At 40.0% G+C, this 16,129-nt stretch overlaps 2 protein-coding genes across 2 annotated transcripts in view; one reads left to right on the top strand and one right to left on the bottom strand.

Annotated features, from left to right (window-relative positions):
• LOC127351029 (tomoregulin-1-like) overlaps positions 1-3,005 on the bottom strand; it is an 86,729-nt gene extending 83,724 nt beyond the window's left edge. The window contains exon 1 of the mRNA XM_051378190.1: positions 2,064-3,005. Within this exon, the coding sequence (XP_051234150.1) occupies positions 2,064-2,217 (154 nt within the window). The 5' untranslated portion in view covers positions 2,218-3,005. The remainder of the gene's footprint in view (positions 1-2,063) is intronic.
• The window catches only part of LOC127351009 (uncharacterized), a 184,041-nt gene that overhangs the window by 120,082 nt on the left and 47,830 nt on the right, over positions 1-16,129 (top strand). The gene's annotated exons all lie outside the window — the stretch shown is intronic.

The following is a 16,129-nucleotide window of genomic DNA, read 5'->3' as shown; positions in this document are numbered from 1 at the left end:
CTTGATCCTTGGTATAATGTTTGGAGATATATATATATATATATATATTGTTTTTATGAGTAACATGAAGGGAACTACATCCTGCATTCATTATACAGCCCGGTGTTGTTAAATAAAACTTTGTACCCTGGATAATGAACAAACTTTCACAGTTATTTTACAGAATGTCTGTCTCTCATTATCCTGGCTACAGTTTGTATACAGCTTTACAAGATTTACATTTCTAATGTTAAAGGTCCAGCGTGTCACATTGAGGAGGATCTATCGTCAGAAATATAATATCTATAGGTATGTTTTCATTAGTGTACAATCACCTGAACATAAGAATCGTAGTGTTTTTGTTACCTGATAATGAGACGTTTTTATCCACAGAGGGACGGGGCCTCTTCTACGGAGGCCACCATCTTTCTACAGTAGCCCAGAAGGGACAAACCAAACCTCTAGATAGGAATGTTCATGTTTTTCGCCCCTGTAGTTTCTCCTTTCTGGTTGGAATAAGCAGGTTAAAGCGAGGGAGTTGCAATCAGCAACTACACCATCAGATGCAACTTAATCCACACTGGACCTTTACAATGATTACCTACGTCAGTAAATATAAATTCATTGACTGAAATAAAACATTATATTGTGTTAAGTTTATCACCCGGCGCTAAACTATCAATTACTTTTCAAGATGATCCACTATAATTCTAATTCATTTGTTAAAAATGTTTAAATGTTAAACTGTAATCACAAACTCCTGTCACAACTTCCTGGAACCCAAAGTCTCCAAACTATTAACTGTTTATTGTATTTGTTGTATTGTAACTTATTCCTGTATCTTAATATACAGATAATAATAATCCAAAAACATTCATTATAAACATTTAAAAAAAAAGCTTAATAAAGTTACCAAAACTGTAAGTGCACAGTAAAATAAGACTGATAGGAATACTGGATGAATAATTATTTTGGGGTTGTTGTTTATTATATGGATCATTATTTTCTAGAATCAGTCAATTACTGATTTTTTATTTAAATACTAATGCAGCTGCTGCTCACAGCTCTTTCTGATTGGTTCACGAGTTATTACATAAAGATATAACAGCAGCATTTAATTAAACATATTTGAAGTACTCAGATCTTAAAGCAACAATACCAAAGTAAAAGTTATATTAGTGAGAATTAGTATCAAAAGTGCAGAATGACACATTTCAGAATAATACATATTATAATTATTGATTCATTAATGTGTTCATCAGTTGAATTACTTATACAATAATATACATTTATAATGCTGGGAAGATTATTAAATATTAAATATTGATTAGATTAGAATCAATCAGTCCCTGTTGTTTACCGCAGTATGACAGTGTGTGTAATCATATTATTGTTCAATCTGTTATTACTTTACAGACACACACACAATGACAATGATTGTGTCTTTGTTGTGTTACTGTATATAATATATCTATATAATATATAGATATAATATAAAGCATGTTTACTTTATTTATAATTAATTATTATTTATTTCTTGACATTCAAAGACACTGAATTATAAGATTATCACAAAAAAAAAAACAAGATATTTCTCTCACAAAATAAACTTAAAATGATTCATTGTCTACCAAAACTGTTAAAAAAAGGTTATTGATTGTTGACTAAGCCATCAATATTTCTGATCCCTTCTCTCTTTATCTGAGGACCAATGCTTGTAAACCTCTACAGGACACAATGCTGCTCATACATGTACACTCAATACAAACTCCCTGCAGAGAGATATTGATACACAGGAGATTAACTCATGTTATAGCCACAATATCGATTACTGACAGTGACTGCTGTCATCTTTCAGTCAGCTGGAAACTAATGATGGAGCACAAACAGGCCAACGAGGACAGGAGACATCTGATCGCATATTAAAGCCACTATAATTAGACTGACACCTTATGAGACGCAAAGGTCGCTATGAAGTCCTCCGAGTCCGGATGGGACCATCAGACAGCGGCTGCATGCAGATCCGTTATATAAAGGTTACTGTGGTGTGCAGGGTGCATGGCGCAGAGCAGCACTCCTCCTACCTGTGCAGTCCTTCCCTTTGCCTTTGCACTCTCCGCTCTGAGGGTAGTAAGACGCCCGAGCCTCGGGCAGGTAGAGCAGCAGGGACAGCAGGCAGGCGGACAGCAGGTACCGGACGACCCCGCCGGGACAGCTCCCGGGGCCTGACACCACCATGATGATGATGGGGATGATCCAACCTCCAGACACCGGCTGAGAAAGCCACTCGGTTCAGGTGGAAACGAACAATGTATCCCGGTGAAGCGAAAGCAAAGCGCCCGGCTGCCTCACGCTGCGCCCCGCTGACAGCAGAGCTCCGGCGGCTGGAGAGGAGGGAGCGCAGGCTGTGTGTGAAGATGGAGGAATCTGCGGAGAGCTCCTCACGTTCAGGAAGCCTCGGAGGCGGTCCGGTTGCTCCAGAGAGGAAGCAGCATTCTCGCCATCCGTCCTCCCTCCGCACCGAAGCCCCCGCGTCTATTCAGGCAGATTTCTCAGATACAGCTGATATGTGGCGGATGTAGTGACCCTCCACGTCCCGACTGCCGCTCCCACCGACGGCCGCGGCGCTCCGGCTGTGCTGCTTTCCGCGCGGTAACGAAGCGGTTCGAGGGTCCGGCGGAGCGGAGGCGCGGTGCGTAAAGAGAGCAGCAGCTGCAACCACAACAAAGAGATCCGGACTGAGGGAGAGGACAGACGAGGCTGGTCACGTGAGAGGATGCAACACTCCCCTCCACCTCCACGCCCCTGAACGCACGCGCGCACGCACGCACACCTTAAACGCAACACAAAGAATGAAGAAAGGCCCAATTGTGTGTTTATACAGCAGATTAGGAGTCAGTCAGGGTTAGAAATCATATTTTCTATAAATCTGAACATTCCCTTTATTGATTAATAACACATTGTCCTTTGTTAGCTGTACAGGTTTCATACAGGAGGAGGATCAGATGGAAGGGGATCTCAGATATTAAATGACCTTCCACACCTGTGCAAGGTGAGGTCTTCCCTGACCGATTCCGTCTGAGGAGTTCGAGTTGCTCCAATGTGGCCGCAGATACGCTTCACATCATCTGTCTTCACTCCAACATCTTCAGACTTCCTCTGATACTCATCCTCCAACAATCAGCGCTCTCTTATCCCAGTGAATCAGAGGATGATTGCACAGCAGCAGTTCTGTGTTCAGTGACGAGAAAAAGAAGTAAGAATGTACAAATCCCACCTTCACTGGACAGACTGCGTCTGTCTGCTGTCCGTCCATTCTGTGCAGACTGTACAGACTGTATAATAATAAGTGGACAGAGCTTTCGTGTCTGAAAAGTGAAGCCGATGTGGAAAACCTGCGTTCTTTCTAATGGCCACCAGGGGGCGACTGCAGCGGTTGCAAAAAGAAATCTGATAGTATGGAGTCTTTTGGAGAAATAAGTCCTCTTCTCAATTGATTTGTGAGCTCAGTAAACAGTTTCCTGATGAGTTTATGGTCTCAATCTCTAGTTTTATGATTCTTCCATACAGCATGATACCGACATTCGATCATTTCATGTGATTTTTCAAAATAATGGTTATTTTTATTTTTCAACAGAAGTCTTCCTGTTCACACAAATCCAACATATTAAATATCAAAATCAATTTCAGAACATTGCCCATATATCTATATCTATATTGAATATGAAACGAATAATTGACCCACCCTGATGTCACTACAGTTTTAAAGCCTCGAGTTTGACATTATAGCCGTCGCCATCTTGGTTCTTTGGAGCCAGACGTGACCATATTTGGATAAGATTGTGGAGCTTGGGGTGAACACAGATTGTTTTCATTTGATTTTAATGATAATATAAAAATAATGTTTCCAATATGATCAATAATGTCTCTATACAATGTTCCATCAAACCCATCTGTGTATAAAAATATAAGTATATAGTGTACGTTTAACTCCTTTTTTCTATTTCTTTTATATCTTGTATTTTTCTTTTTTATTTAATGTGTACTTTCTTATCTGTTGTGTTGAATCTTGAGCTTATTTCCCCAGAGTGGGATCAATAAAGTCGATCTTATCTTATCTTGTTGTTGTGACTTTTGAAAGTCAGTCTGGGAACCTTTCAGGGTCACATTTTGGTTGGGTGGAGGTTTACAGAAAGGGGTTTTAATGTTTTGTGTCTCAGGATTTCTTCAGCACTGTATCATCATGTGGAGCGATTCCTGCTCTGGTTGTTTAAACAGGACCCAACATGACTCATTAAACTCTCCACGTTGACTAGATTAATATTTACACAGCTCAGATTGGCTCACAGCTCCATTTTGGGTACTGCTGGCAGTCCACCAAGACGGACTAGTGGACTCATTTGGCACGCCACCTTTCATCCAGCCGCTTTTGGTTTGACGTCTCTCCATCAGGCTGTTTTCTCCTCATGTGGTGGATCAGCAGCAGCAGCAGCGGTGGTGGTAGATGTCAGTCCTCTGCGGTGCTGTTGGACATGGTTGGTTCCACGCCGGCAGCTCTAACAGCTCTCCCGGGCGCTATCACCGCCAGCCAGACGGCAGAGTGGAGCGGGCCTGTTCTAAATCACTCACAACACTGCTGATTAGCTTCTGGGACGAGGTTAAAGACCTTCCAGAAGGTGTGGAAGGAGAGACTGCAGCAGAAATAAAGAAGCCTTCCCTGATTTATTTCACTTCCGACTGACACTGAGCCAAAGATCAGAGTAGCAGACTTTTGGACGAAAGGCTGGCAGTTTAAAAACCCCACACAGACAGAAGATTAATGACTAACTCTCACATTAATGACCAGGTTACTCCTGAGCAAGGCACTGAACCTCAGCTGCTTGGTGGCGAGTGTGGAGTGGTTGTATGGACTGGGTGGCTGTATCAGTTCTATCTGCTAAAAAGTTCTAACATCTGTGTAAAATGTTGTTCATAATTAATGAATGACGGGGGGGTCCAATTGTTGAAAAACGTGTGCTAAAGTGCCCCATTGGGAGCCAAAACGCGTGCTAAAGTGTCCAATTGGGAGCCAAAACGCGTGCTAAAGTGCTCTCAAGTGTCCTCTTGGGAGCCAAAATACACTAAATTGCCCTCTTGGGTGGAAAAAACCCTCAACTGCCCTCTTCTAAGTTCTATTATTAGGTAGAGATGCTGCCTAAAAGAGGTGCTAATATGGTGTTAAAATGCACTAGAATACAGGAAATGGCATCTACTTAATTGAAAACAAATTGAAAACATTCCCCCACACCCCCTAGGGATTTATGTCCTTCATACATCCATGTTGCTGTGTGTTCTTCACGGTCCAACGCTGAAATGCACACAGTTCTTGTGGATGCTGATCCTAACAGCAAACTAACCTGAGTAGTCTGGCTAGTTAATCTGTTTTAAGGCGATATAATTTGCCATTTGTATAACATATAAAACTTGTCTAAAGTGCCCTCTACAGTGGTGAAGACACGCTTTATGTGCCCTTTTTTTTCTTTCCGCCCCTGCTCTTCAAAAGGTCTGTGCACGCCACTGCCACCAAACATAGCTTTAGACTTGCTGTAGATTCTGTAAGTGTGACAGATGAGAGATTAAACGTTTTCAAGTTGTTTCTTGTTTCGTTTCTGTCCTACATCATGATCTGGAGATCGCCACCAAGGTTAAAGACAAGTTTCAAAGTGCATTACAACATAAAGCCCAAACAGACAACCAGAACCATTCAATAAATTACAGAATAGAACAAGACAGGCTTAAAACTCTGGATAAATAGAGAGTAACCTACAGAATATTGAGGTCTCAACACTGAAGGTTCAAGTTCATGTTTTTAATTTATTTACTTTCATTCAACTGGAGCTCCTGTTTTATACACTGTGTAGACACAAGACTTTGTTAGTCCATAAAGCTGTTTTTATGACAGGGTAGCCACTCCAGAGCTACATAAATGTCTCTAAAGGAAATGTTACATTTTCATGATACACACTGATTCTTTCTTTATTATCTCTGAATATCTTCATCCAGATGAATTTCTTTGCAGAAACCTCCACTTATATATTCAGACTAAGGATAAAATGTCATCATGCATCGAAAACTCAAATAAAGTTGATCAAGGTAAATTTTAATTTTCAGGATAATCTGGATAATTGTGAATATCCTGACATGATTTAACTTGAGAAAGCTGTCATGCTGGCTACCATCAACCTTTTATTTCCTGATTTATTGTTATAACAGGGAGTATAACTATACTATATAACTACTATAAGTAAAACTTTTACAACTAAAACAACTGCACCTTAAAACTAGCTATTTGACTTCGGCAAATCCCCGTTCATCTATATCTAAGAGGTGAAAGACTAATGGAAGAACTGTTTTGTGGTGCTGAAATGGTTTTGTCTTAATTTCTCATTAAGCTTCATCTACTTTGGTTTCAGTTCGGGGTTTTAACTGAAGCTCCGGCGGTTGCTGTCAGATTATTCCACCCACCATATGTCTCATGAAGAGAATTACAGCTTACTTGGCACTGACCAGGTCTATTACATATTCCTCAACGGTTTGTTTCACAGGTCTGTAGTTTCTAAATCATTTCCTAGGAACTTTCCTGAGAGGAAACATATAATTGTTTCTAGTTACAGGGTTACATGTTTTCTTCTAGTTCAAAGGGAACTTTAAAGGAAGATTATTTAAAATATTGTACTTTTTACTCCACTACATTTGTCTGACAGCTTTAGTTCCTTTTTGGATTACAATTATCCATACCTTTGCTGTTCATTGAAAACTACAGTATGTACAAATTTGGTGAATTTTGTGATAAACCCTTGTTTATTTAGCCAAAGAAGTTGGCTAAATAAACAATTTTAAAGGTATTTTATAAAATATTTTCACTTCGTAGTATTAGTAGGTAACACTAATAGCATTGCCAAGTCTTTGGTTATGATAACCTCTTCAACTCCACACTGACGAATATGTCTGCGGCTGACTTTACATTACATCATTTAGAGGCTATAGCTCAGTACTAAGACAAGAGTGAAGATACTAAATGACCTAACGCATCCATAGATACTAACCATGTCATGTTAGTGTATCTGGCAAAATAAAGCTCAAAATTTAAGCAAAATCTTGGTGATGGTAAAACTGGTATGGATGTGTTCAAAGGTTCAAAAAAGGTGCCAGTAACCCTAATTCAGCACAACCCTAACCCTAACCCCACCCAAGGACATTTTCAGTGCTGTTTTGTTAACGTTCAGCCAGCTGTGGAGATGCAGTTACAGACGTTTCTGAGTACCTCAACAGCAGCGCAGTACTCAGGGTTTTAGAAATACTGAGGTCCAAAAACTGAATTTAACAGGGCAGTTCTGGGGCATGAAAGCATCAGGTAGTTATTTTAGTCCAGACACGTGGACAAAAATCATAAGTGCCGCTACTGGCCCATTTCAGGCACTGGACCTCAAGATCTCTGATCTCTAATGGTTCTATGGGTACCGATGAGTTTCACAAACATGCCCACTTTTCACTAATCCCATACAGTTTTTTACAAGCAGTTTATATGAGTTCTTTTTCTCCTAGTGTAAATGAATATTTCTGCCCACTGAGTTCTGGGGTTGGAATTATATAGACTGATAATGACTGGAAAGCTGAGAGTCTTGATTTCAATGGACCCAACTGTATTCATGTGTGATGACGTTCATCCCCATAGTAACAATTTCATTGTAGTGAACCACTCTTTGAATAAAATTAGCTATTGGGACCTGTAGGATAATACAGCTTCATGAAACTGTACAACAACAAAATACAGACCAAGGGCATCCAGAGGATGGATGGCTTTATACATATATTGATTTTGCACCATATTTTATTGTTCAAAAACTGTAGGCTGAGATTGAAAGGAAGTTGATGTGAAAATATTCAGTAGTTTTACATCATCCAAAGCTGAAGCCCCCCCACTTCATAACTCCACTGGTGAGTAAAGATTGTGAATTCTTCTTCCAGCACTGATGTATAAACATTTCATTCAATCTGTGGTGGGGAGCAAACCTGTCTAATAATTTTTCCATTTGTCCACACTATGGATTTGTCCACTCTGGAGACATTTGAGAGGCTCTGTTTTTGTCTGAGAGTGGAAGGGCAGCCAAAACTGTAAGAAAAATATGTGTTATTTGAATTTGCTGGCTCCAGGAAGCAACTAAGCTTTGGCTCAAACACTGCAGACAGGTCTCTCTACAGTCTGGTTTTTTCTTTCTACATTAAGACACAAAGCATTTGCTGGTGGGCTGTCTGTCTGCTGTAATGGAGTGTAAATGGGAGGGATGAAGGAGGAGGAGAGAGGGGATGTTGTGTGTGGATTGCAGGGCCTAAATGGAAAGAGAGGGATGGCAAATCAGCGATACTAATTCAATTAAGTTCCATGATAGTTATCTCTAATTGGCTTAGTGCGTTTGTTGTGGATTGGCAGACACTGGGAGTCTGTCGTCTCACAGCGGCGTCACTGGAAGGACGTCTCGTTGTAACATAATGGAAGAGCAAGAGAATAAGTAATGCTGCAACCAGCCTTGGAAGAAGTACTCAGATTTTTTACTAAACACCACAGTGTAAAAATATTCAGAAAACAAGCCAAAGCATTCAAATCTTACTGAGGTTAAAAAGTATTACAATCAAAATGGACTTTTACATTTTTAAAATCAGTTTTCTCAAATATTTTTTTCTCACAGTCTGAGCCAGAAATCTGCACTTCAGCAGCACTTACATACACCAAACCTGCCAGTTTTGTTCCTATGTACATTCTTAAGGTTTTTACAGAGGATTTTGTCCATGTATCATTCAGTTATATCAGATTTTATTCCCATAAACATGGCGAAACAGTTGTACTGCTGACAGTATTTTCTGCAGTATATAAAAAGAGACATCCTAAATTCCCTCTGTAAAAACCTTTGACTCTAACATGTCAACAAAATGAAACAAACATTTTGAACCAGGCAAGCAAGTGTTCAGATTCTTTCTAGAAATGTGTGCAAATGAGTGTATTTTTCATGAGATAATACCTCATTTGCATATTTAAACATGATCAACTTGGGAAGTTTCATGCTGATATCTATTAGTTAATTTATTTTACCCTTTTCACCCGTAGTGTCTCCTGGTAAAGGTGGAGCTCATTTCTATGATTTTGTATGTTGCTCTGTATCTTAATCTTAATCTACAATAATTGATTTCTATAATACATTGAGTAAAAATACAATATTGGCTTTCTAAATGTTGTGGAGTATAAAGTAGCATAAATTAAAATACTAAATATAACTACTTCTAAATTGTACCTAAGTTAGTTACATTGCTGCAACAAACCCTGCAAGTGAAACAAAAATGAAACATTTCTGAAGAGCAGATTTCTCACTGATGATTAGAAACCTCCACCTGAGGGGGACACGGCTGTTTCGGGGGTTTTAGCTCTGATCCTGATCGTAGCGTGCGGACTCTAATTTCCTCCACCATCTGTAGCACAAGCTCTTCTACAGGGGAGGGTCGACACCCTCTGCTGCTGGTAACGGGGGGAGGAAGGATAATCCAAACCATCCTGCAGGGCCAGAGAGAGGAGAGGAAGGGAGGGGAGTTTAACCCTTCGCTAATCACCACACAACCCTTTAACTGCCGGAGAAGAAGGTCTTAACAAACCATTTAATCTGTGAGTCCTCAGTCTGGAGTTCTCCTGGAAACAAGTGATGCAGGACAGAGGACACCAAGGACATCAGTGATCCTGTCTGTCACTGCATTGTAATTCATTTAGGAGGAGGCTGAGTGGTCTTTTACCACTTTAATATTCCTCATTTGTCCTCTTAAAATTCCCCTTCAGTACTGTAGCTTCCGAATTTCACATCACAAATATAACAGAGCATAAAACTCACATCCTTAACTTCATGTTTTCTATGGCTGGACCTTTCCAACAGATACAAATATTTATACACGTCTTACCCTAAAATTCAGCCCATATTTCCATTTCTTTAAAGTCAGGGATAATGCCCAACAAGGTGTCCATTATCAGGAATTAATGGACGATGTGAACCATTTGATGTGCAGAGGAAACATGAATTCCTGATTATGGACGTCGCTTATAGCACGGTCACTCGGAAAATGAAAAAAACTGATGACCATTTATATTATTATTATTTATAGTTTCTTACTAGTCATAACATTTCCCTGCTAACACCTGAGGTTGTGACTAATAACTGAAAGAATCATTACCATCCCATAATGTTCTTATGCAGTGGAAATGTTCACGACTACAGTAAATAGGACAAATCATTGATACCACTTGGTAACGGGAGAAATTTCTAGTTCCCTACGCTCAGAGAACGCTTCGGCTCAGCTATGAGACAGAAAGCTAACGTTATGCTATCGGCCATTACATGTGAGAACGTTCCTTTAAAGGTCCAGTATAATATAATATCCATAGGTATGTTTTCATTAGTGTATAATCACCTTAAAATGATATGTTTGTGTTTTTGTTACATTTGAATGAGCTGTTTTCATCTATAGAGGTCCTATTCTTCAGAGGGCCTTTGACATTTTTCATGAGTTTCGCAGCCACTGTAGTCTGTCCTACACACTTGAAACGGGAGGGTGAGGCAAGGGTGTTGCAATCAACAACCGCACCACTAGATGCCACTAAATCCTGGACACTGGTCCTTTAAGTAAGTCAGAATGGTCCTTTAATCTGTCCTTTTGTACAGTTTGTGTCCCTGTAATGTAACGGGACCCCTCGCTCTGTGTTCGAGGGATCTTTAATGTCATCTTTCTGGGGCTGGTTTTACATTATTAATGAGTCCAATAACATTTCAGTAAGATAAAAGAAAGACACTACATTAAGAACTTAAACTGTTAAAATGACATGCAAGTTCATGACAGTGATAAATGTGCATTAATGACACATTATTCCTCATTTTTTATGTGGCAGTTGAAAGTCATTTGGATTGAACCATTACAGGAAATGACTGTGAGTTATGAGGCGATGAGGTTCATCAGAAACAGATGAAATGGGAGTATTTCCATTTTCAAGAACTTCTCTCTCATCACTACATTTCAGATTGTCCTCTTCACTCAACAGAGAGCTGAAGTTATTGGTTCTGAGTTTGCATTCAACCTATCAATGTGTTGAGAACTAACATATATTCATCATTTTGTCAGTCAACAGATTGGTCTATCAAATATCAGAAAATCCTGAATAATGACAAATTTTCCCAGTTAGCCTCTATCTGTGTTTGCTGTTAGCTGCTGAGCAGATTGTGTACAGCTTTTTCTCAGGAAATGACGCTATATGAGAGCAGTGAGAGTGAACCAGAACAGTAAAGCTGTGGCTGGATGGATAAAGAGTGAGCTGAAACTCTATAAAGCTCCACAATGCAGACTGGAGCTGCAGATTCAACTGTAGGTTCATCATTACCAAAGACAACCAACACACTGTTACTACATACATTGTTATTAAGTTTTACATTCTACATGTTACCACTTTTTGCTGATTCTCTTATTGTGGTGAAATAGAAATAGTCAATGGAGAGACAAACTTTATCATGTGTTGTCCAACCACATCTAATGCATGTTTTATCTTGAATTTAATCGTGCAGCTCTTCTAGACTTTCAAAATATTATTGGACTGAATGGATACAATTCTGATGAAACAAGTAATTTCACAGTGGTTTTGATTCTCAAAAAAAATGTATCCACCATTTACGTATTCATCCACGTAATTTATACATCCATGTTCAAAGCCTGACGATCTTCCTGAGGGCTTGATCTGAAGACAAAAGTGTTTAAAGCTTTTCTGAAGGACCCGACCTCTGTATCTCTGTCGTCTTGATGCCAAGAACTGTATAAATGTAAATAACTGAGTGCACTTTCAGACAGTCTCCTGGAAGACATTCGTAGTGTTGCACTCACATGAAAAGTAACAGAACCCCCACACAAGAAATGACTACGTAAAGTGGGTGTGAATGTTGCAGGGGCAGATCTAGAGAAATATTTACGGGGTGGCCAGAATCACAGACAATCACATATATCAATACTTGCTTGGAAAAGCTCCAAAATAGATATAACTTAAGATATTTTAACTCAAAAACATGATGGTGGCCCATCAGTAAAGTATTGAATTGAAATAACGTTACTAAATACATGTCTATCACTTTTGGCCAGACAAGTCTTTAAGTTATATATTTAAATTTCCCATTTTAACACATTATTTTATAATTAATCTAAATTAACCAAACTGGGGAGGACAGACATCTGCCAGATCTGCCACTGGATTGTCGGTTTCTGAAAATTACAAAAACCTTTGAACGCAGCAGCTCAATTATTGCTCATCAGAAAGGGGGTTTCAGATGCTGTTCTTCTGGGAAACATAGAATTCATAGAACATTTTCCTGATCAAAAACAGTAAAACCAACCACTAATAAAGAGACAAACACAACAAAAAAACATAAAATCAGATATTAGAAGAAAATTATACATAAATCACTCTTTTGAAAGCCTGTGAATAAAAAACAGACATCTCTGATCTTTCCCTGAGAACATCCAACTGAACTGTCAGGATTTAAATACAGATGATTCAACTCCCGGTCAGACTCATTCGCCTTGCAGCCTTTTTCTCCTTTTACTCACACCAGAGCTTGAAAAGAAAATGACTTTTTCCTCCGTCTGTCACCACGCTGCCGAGCTAATTGAAAGCTGAAAGCATGAATCGATTCAAAGGAAGCCACGTTTCCATCTCCAGACAACCTGTCCGATCACAATAGTCGATGAATCTCATTTCAAAAATTAAATCAAGATGAGTCACAGAGGACATTCAGTAGAGGAGGATCGTTTATAACCTTACCTTTGATTTCATCCTGTGACCTCATTACAGGATGCGAAGGCGTACAAATGAAATGTCTCTATAACATTCAGACTTTAATGATTCAGATTACCGCCAGCTCTTGAAGGATGACAGAAAACTGAAGAAAATCTGCCTGAAGAGAACATTTAGACTGAAACACCTGCAGCAGTTTTCAGAGACAGCTGACTGTACAGCTGCTGACGTCACAAATTAGCTGTCTGATTTCAAAAACATTCAATGTAGCTGTGATATATTTTTAAACCTTTTACATCATCATAAAGTCAACATTCTTGTTTTCATTGATGTGGAATCGACACTTATATCTGACTTATGACGCTTTCAAAGGAAGATTTATGCCTCATTCATTCACAGTCCTTTCTCTTTATCTTCTTTCAGAAGAAAATGCTAAATATACTGAGGTCACTGCAAGGTGTATTTATTTGCACTGTGATTTACAATACTATGTCAAACAGCACAGAGTAAGAGAAAAAGCAGCTCTCAGCAAGACCTTTTTCACAGCAGCCATTTTGACATGACATAGAAGGGTTAAGCAAAATAAGTGTTAGCAATGATACTAATTATACGATAATAATGATACGAATTCAGGTCAAACAGAGGGTTCTTGCTCAGGAGGGTCCCTAACTGAGTGAAAGGACCCGGAAGTGGCAGCCACCATAAGAGCTGTTTTCGAAATGCCGATCCCACAATTCCTCGGACAGCAGCATTTAAAAAGCTGTCCACATCATTTATTATGCTATAACTTGTTAATATGCTTCTATGTTTGAATTTTGAAGAATATATTTAAACCCATTACAGGCTGACTGTGAACTACTGTTATTAAATCTACTTGTTATGAAGTTGTTGGCCTGTGTGAAGCACTTTGTAACATGTATTTTGGGCTCTGTTGTATTGCAGCCTTTAGCAATGTCATTAAATATTTAAACTGTTCTTTGGGGACAGAAACCTAAGAAAGAAATGAGAAGAGAATGAGTTTTATTGTCAAGTAGGTTTTCATATAAACAAATTGCATGTAATGTATGTCAGAAAGACGCATTATGCATTACTGAAGCATTACGTCAGGAGGATGACAGTTGGAGCCCAGAAGACTTTTGCCCATGTGCAGAGTGCCATTGACATCCCGAAGGGAACAGCTTGGATGAAGACCCTGGTCCATCTCTTCAAGTATGCAGAGGCCATCGACCGGGTCTGGGAGAACCAGCAGAAACACCTAGAGTGTATTCAGGAGACATGTACTGCTAATGCTGAAACTCTGACAGGGAGTCAGCCAGTGTCAAAGACCAGAAGGGGAGGAAGCACATGGTGTACGTGTCTCCTCTGATAAATCGCCTCAGCAGGAGGTGCCAGGAGTTGTTTGGACTTGCTCCTGCTGGGGGATGAGTGTATTGGTTTCAGTTTGCCCATTCATCTGAATCTTTTAGTGCTACTGAACATTACGCTCAGACCAGAGAGACACTTCAAGCAGCCGAGGATGAAGTTGATGTGGTGGCTCCTGATGCAGAGGAACCCCTGGATGGCAATTTGGGCTACGACACTGACAGCAATAGGGACAGTGAATCTGCATCATACTGACCGGGGTGTGGCTCCTGAGATTGATCCCTGTGTAGAGGATGTGTGTGGTCTGAATCAGTACCAGCATGTGGAGGAGCTCAGCAGCATTCTAATTGAGGTTGTCTTGGAGGAGGAAAAACTATCTCTCAGTGACTACAAGACAGAGAGTCGTCAGCGCCTGGAAGAAGCCTGACCTCCATGATCACAGCATCCAGCAGTTGAACAGCCTCTACTCAGCACACAGGTTATCTCTCGGTTCGGCCGCACTAAAGTGATCCCTCTGAGTCATAGTCTGACTCTAGGAACAACCACCTGATGTACTGCATCATTGAACAGCTGTGGCTTCATCTCGACTGCGGTCAAAAGGCTCGAGGATTGCCACTGAAGCATCAGATCACCAAAATGTACCAATGTACCAATGATACTTCTTCATGGCAACGGCACCGAGGCTCATGGGTAATGAAGTACTCAGAGACATTTAACAAAACAAACAGGGGACAAAGTGATTGTCTCTTGATAAAGAGATCAAGATTGATTATTTTAAATGCAGACTGAATATTCATATTTAGTGTTCACTATTGTGATGCAGGAGTAAAATATAAATATGTAAAAAGCTAAATATTTGAAGGATGTGTGTTTTTGTTTCATCTCTTCAGTCTGAGACGCTGTTAAATGATTTTTCCATCCATCCCTGTTGTTTCTCTTCAAAAGCACCGACCCTGTGCAGGCTGTTTCCCATCATCCTCTGCTCCCCCTCACTGTGGGTCCACTGTACTGTCTTTCTGTGATGCTTCATTGATCATCAGTCAGACTTTGACTCAATCACGTTGTCAATCTGTTAATGAAGTGGACCGATTGGAGACCTGAGGGGGAGGGGGGACATTATTGATAAAGCTCTCCTCCTCAAACCAGCACCACCCAAAACTTAACCCCCAACCCCTCCATCCCTCCCCCATCAGCTCCTTTTGACTCTTCGTCCTGGTGACAATCGATTCAGCCGAGCCACGGATCAGAGAGCAGCCCCACAAAAGCAACTTGTATTGATCTAACCCCCCCCCATCATGTTCTGAAGTCAATTCAGTGTTGACCTATAAGAAACAAGTTGCCCGCATAGTAATCATGGATCAGAGAAACAGATATTGCCGGGTAATAACATGGTTGGAGAGCTGCATCAGAGGCTCAGAAAACACTGAGTGCTGCATCGTGTTGATAAGGACTCCTCAAAATATTCTGTCTGTGAATCTGTCTCTAATTGGCCCTCTGGGATAAATAAAGTTTCGTAAATTGAATTAAAAACATTCACACTTGGATGAAAAATAACCCATCAGACATTTTATGTATGTAATATTTTTCAGCTGTAGTCTTGCCTCCTTGCCATGATGGATACAACTGTTTCATACACATGGACGTGTATATAATTAGTGGTCTGTGAAGTGAAGCCAACATGAAGTATCTTAAACTTGCATTTTCCTACAATGGTCAACAGAGGGCAGCTCAATTGGCTGCAAAAAAGCAGTCTGATAGTAATGAGTCTTACGGAGAACTTCCTGATGAGTTTCTGGTCTCAGTCTCTAGTTTCAGTCTTCTTCTGTACAGCATGATGTTCATTCAGTAAATTATGGTCCCATTTAGAGTAAAATAGACCATAAAGCAGGGTATGCTTTAGGGCGGGGCTACCTTGTGATTGACAGCTCATTCTCAGTGAGTCCA

This window comes from Dicentrarchus labrax, unplaced genomic scaffold, assembly GCF_905237075.1.
Source record: "Dicentrarchus labrax unplaced genomic scaffold, dlabrax2021, whole genome shotgun sequence".
In the NCBI taxonomy this organism is placed as follows: Eukaryota; Metazoa; Chordata; class Actinopteri; family Moronidae; genus Dicentrarchus; species Dicentrarchus labrax.
This window is presented reverse-complemented; position numbering and strand designations above follow the sequence as displayed.